The sequence below is a fragment of the Sinocyclocheilus rhinocerous genome, unplaced genomic scaffold (assembly GCF_001515625.1).
Source record: "Sinocyclocheilus rhinocerous isolate Xijiao unplaced genomic scaffold, SAMN03320098_v1.1 scaffold2340, whole genome shotgun sequence".
Lineage (NCBI taxonomy): Eukaryota > Metazoa > Chordata > Actinopteri > Cypriniformes > Cyprinidae > Sinocyclocheilus > Sinocyclocheilus rhinocerous.
This window is the reverse complement of record NW_015646462.1, coordinates 634086-637877: the sequence shown is the minus strand read 5'-3', so window position 1 is coordinate 637877 and position 3792 is coordinate 634086. Positions and strand designations below refer to the sequence as shown.

The window sequence follows — 3792 nt, the reverse complement described above, 5'->3', positions numbered from 1 at the left end:
CAGTTTAAAAGTTTGGGGTCCGTACAAATTTTTTATGTTTTTGAAATAGGTAACTCAACAAGGCTGCATTTATTTGATCAAAATACAGTTACAAACTATAGCATTGTGAAATATACTCAATTGCTCGAAAGCCTCAATACTTTTTAAGTGACAATACTGTGGCTTTACACTAATAAGCACAAACTTGCACAGCTCAACTAAGAGACAGACAAGAAGAAAAATGATATAATGATGGCATGACTGAATGTCACACCATCTTCTAAGGATCAACTCAACCAGCCTATTTCACCTAGCACTATCAGTCGAGCAGATGGATAAAGATGTTCCTTTCCTACTTACTGCAAAACTGCCTGTATAAAAATGTATTGTAGCAAGTCTGAAAAAGTGTGTTATGCTGTCAGGTGTGATTTAAGTCAAATATGTTCTGTTCCTGTGTTTTGTGTTCTTTTTGCATGGGGGCTTTAAGGGGTGGGTGTTCTTCTGAAGAACGAGTCTGCGCACTCGTGTGTGGGTGGAGTCTGGGGGAAAGGTTCTGGAAGTTTGTGAGTTCAGAGAGAGAGAGTAGAGCTCAAGCGTTGGGTTTGCCTCGGGCGCTCTCGTGAATAAAAAGCAAGCTAAAAAACCGTCAAGTTGTCGTTTCACAGACTGGATCGCTACACTGGTGTCAGAAGTTACCTAACCGAATCCAGTTGGCGCACCGGTGGTCATGGTGCCTAAGAAGGGGGGTCAGTGGAGATTTTGTGTTGACTGTAGGCGCCTTAATGAGGTCACTAGGAAGGACTCGTATCCCATCCCTCGTGTGGATGAATCACTGGACCTTGTAGCTGGGTCGTCGTGGTTCACTTGCCTGGACCTGCGTACTGGCTATTGGCAGGTACCACTTGCTCCGGAAGCCAGACCAAAAACTGCTTTTTGTACAAGTAGGAGGTTATGGCAGTTCAGGGTGCTCTGCTTTGGCCTCTGCAATGCGCCGGCTACTTTTGCCAGGTTAATGGACAGGGTGTTATCAGGTATTCCACGGTCAGAGTGTCTGGTGTACCTGGATGACATCCTGGTCCATGGTAGTTCTTTTCTGGCCTCTCTAGAGGCTCTCAGGCGAGTGCTGAGTTGCATTAGAGAATCTGGCTTGAAGCTACACCCAGAGAAATGTCACTTCTTTAGGAGGGAGGTGACGTTCTTGGGGCACAAGCTGGGAAGGCAGGGGATTGGCACAATGGAAGAGAAGGTGCAGGCAGTGAGCGGGTGGCCCACTCCTACAACGTCGCAGCAGCTCAAGGGGTGCCGTGTTTAGCATTGGTGGATACGGGATCGACTGTGACAGTGTTGAGACCAGATGTAGTTCTGGCAAATGTCAAGCTGGAACCCACCACTGTCCGACTACGCACAGTGACGGGTGAACTAGCGCCCATGAAGGGTAAAGGAGAGGTGGGGCTGACGGTAGGGGGAAAGACATTACGCCATTCGGTGTGGGTGGCTACAGTACAAGACCCCTGTATTCTTGGTCTGGACTTCCTTAAAAGTGCAGGTTGCCAGTTAGACTTAAGGGGTGGCCTGCTCCGGTTTGAAGGGGGTCCTGAGGTTGTCATGTCCACTGAAAATAACGTTGATATGTCTTTTACAGGTCTGTTAGAGGCAGCAAATGTTCCTGGGGACTCTAGGTTGGAGGGCCACACATTGCATTTGCAATCCAGCCCGAGTGCTGATACCAGACCACCTCAGGTAGATGATTCTTCCACTCCCTTAGCCCACACCCCAGCTGACCTCTACCCGGGGGTGGCCACACAACCCTCCTCAGAGCCAGTTTCAAGTCTCCCTGGCAGGGATGGGCAGGAGGCTGGCTGTCTGTTTCCACCTCTGGGAGAGGGGGGAGGGGTGGTTGCTTTGAGGGAGATGTGGCTTAAGAATCGGTAGGGCTTGGATACAGGAGTCAGCAGGAGCAGTTGTGGGATTTGCTGGTAGATTTCCAACATTGTTTTGCATTTGGGGAGGGGGATGTGGGGCGAACACATCTGGTACAGCACGAAATTGAGACAGGAGATGCCATGCCCATCAGGTTGCGGGCCCGGAGCCGTCTGAGAGTGCGTGGGCCGCACCGGTGGTCATGGTGCCTAAGAAGGGGGGTCAGTGGAGATTTTGTGTTGACTATAGGCGCCTTAATGAGGTCACTAGGAAGGACTCGTATCCCATCCCTCGTGTGGATGAATCACTGGACCTTGTAGCTGGGTCGTCGTGGTTCACTTGCCTGGACCTGCGTACTGGCTATTGGCAGGTACCACTTGCTCCGGAAGCCAGACCAAAAACTGCTTTTTGTACAAGTAGGAGGTTATGGCAGTTCAGGGTGCTCTGCTTTGGCCTCTGCAATGCGCCGGCTACTTTTGCCAGGTTAATGGACAGGGGTATTCCACGGATTCCACGGTCAGAGTGTCTGGTGTACCTGGATGACATCCTGGTCCATGGTAGTTCTTTTCTAGAGGCTCAAGGCCTCTCTAGAGGCTCTCAGGCGAGTGCTGAGTTGCATTAGCGAGTCTGGCTTGAAGCTACACCCAGAGAAATGTCACTTCTTTAGGAGGGAGGTGACGTTCTTGGGGCACAAGCTGGGAAGGCAGGGGATTGGCACAATGGAAGAGAAGGTGCAGGCAGTGAGCGGGTGGCCCACTCCTACAACGTCGCAGCAGCTCAAAAGTTTTTTGGGATATTACAGGTATTACAGGAGGTTTGTGCAGGGTTTTTCTACCATTGCAGACCCACTTTTCTGCCTGCAGAAGTCCTTCAAGTCCTTCACGTGGACTGAGGAGTGTCAAAACTCTTTTGATGCCCTGAAACAGGCTCTGGTCACAGCCCCTATATTGGCTCCCCCTGATTCGGCTCTTTCCTTCATTCTGGACACAGACGCCAGCAATGTGGGTATGGGGGCAGTTCTCTCTCAGGTGGGGTCTGGGGGGGAACGGGTCGTGGCCTACTACAGCAAAACGTTCAACAAATCTGAACGCAGATACTGTGTCACCAGAAGGGAACTTGCTGCTGTGCTTTTTGCAGTTCGGCACTTTAAGTATTACCTGTGCGGGTTACCTTTCACTGTACGTACTGACCATTCCGCTCTCCAGTGGCTAATGTCATTTAAAGAGCCGGAGGGCCAGTTGGCACGCTGGATTGAGGAACTTCAGATGTACGACATGAGGGTAGTACACCGGGCAGTTTACCGGGTTCAGTTGCCTCCAAGGGGTAGGAAGGTGGCCGTGCACCGGAATAGATTGGCACCTTACAAAGGAGGTGCCGCTGCAGCCGTGACGCCGGCCTCCACTTCGCATATACCTGCTCCAGAGGGCGAAGCAGGACCGCAGCCGAGCACTGCCAGTCCTCTGGGAGTTCCCCATGCAGCCACACCGGTTCTTGAGCTGCAACCGTTGCATTTAGATAGCCCGGTGACAGTAACACAGGTGGGGCAGCTGCGGCCTCAGAGAGTCAGAAGGCCGCTGGGACGGTTCCGGGACTTTGTTCGTTCCCTCGGGGTCGAGGAACTCAGTGAGGGGGGGGCAGTGTAGCAAGTCTGAAAAAGTGTGTTATGCTGTCAGGTGTGATTTAAGTCAAATATGTTCTGTTCCTGTGTTTTGTGTTCTTTTTGCATGGGGGCTTTAAGGGGTGGGTGTTCTTCTGAAGAACGAGTCTGCGCACTCGTGTGTGGGTGGAGTCTGGGGGAAAGGTTCTGGAAGTTTGTGAGTTCAGAGAGAGAGAGTAGAGCTCAAGCGTTGGGTTTGCCTCGGGCGCTCTCGTGAATAAAAAGCAAGCTAAAAA

General features: G+C 51.4%; 1 protein-coding gene across 1 annotated transcript; it reads left to right on the top strand.

Annotated features, from left to right (window-relative positions):
- The first annotated feature begins 2101 nt into the window (after window positions 1–2101).
- Window positions 2102–2521, top strand: LOC107707858 (RNA-directed DNA polymerase homolog). Its single transcript, XM_016511960.1, has one exon. The coding sequence runs from the start codon at window positions 2102–2104 to the stop codon at window positions 2519–2521; it is 420 nt and encodes a 139-aa protein (XP_016367446.1).
- The last annotated feature ends 1271 nt before the right edge of the window (window positions 2522–3792 follow it).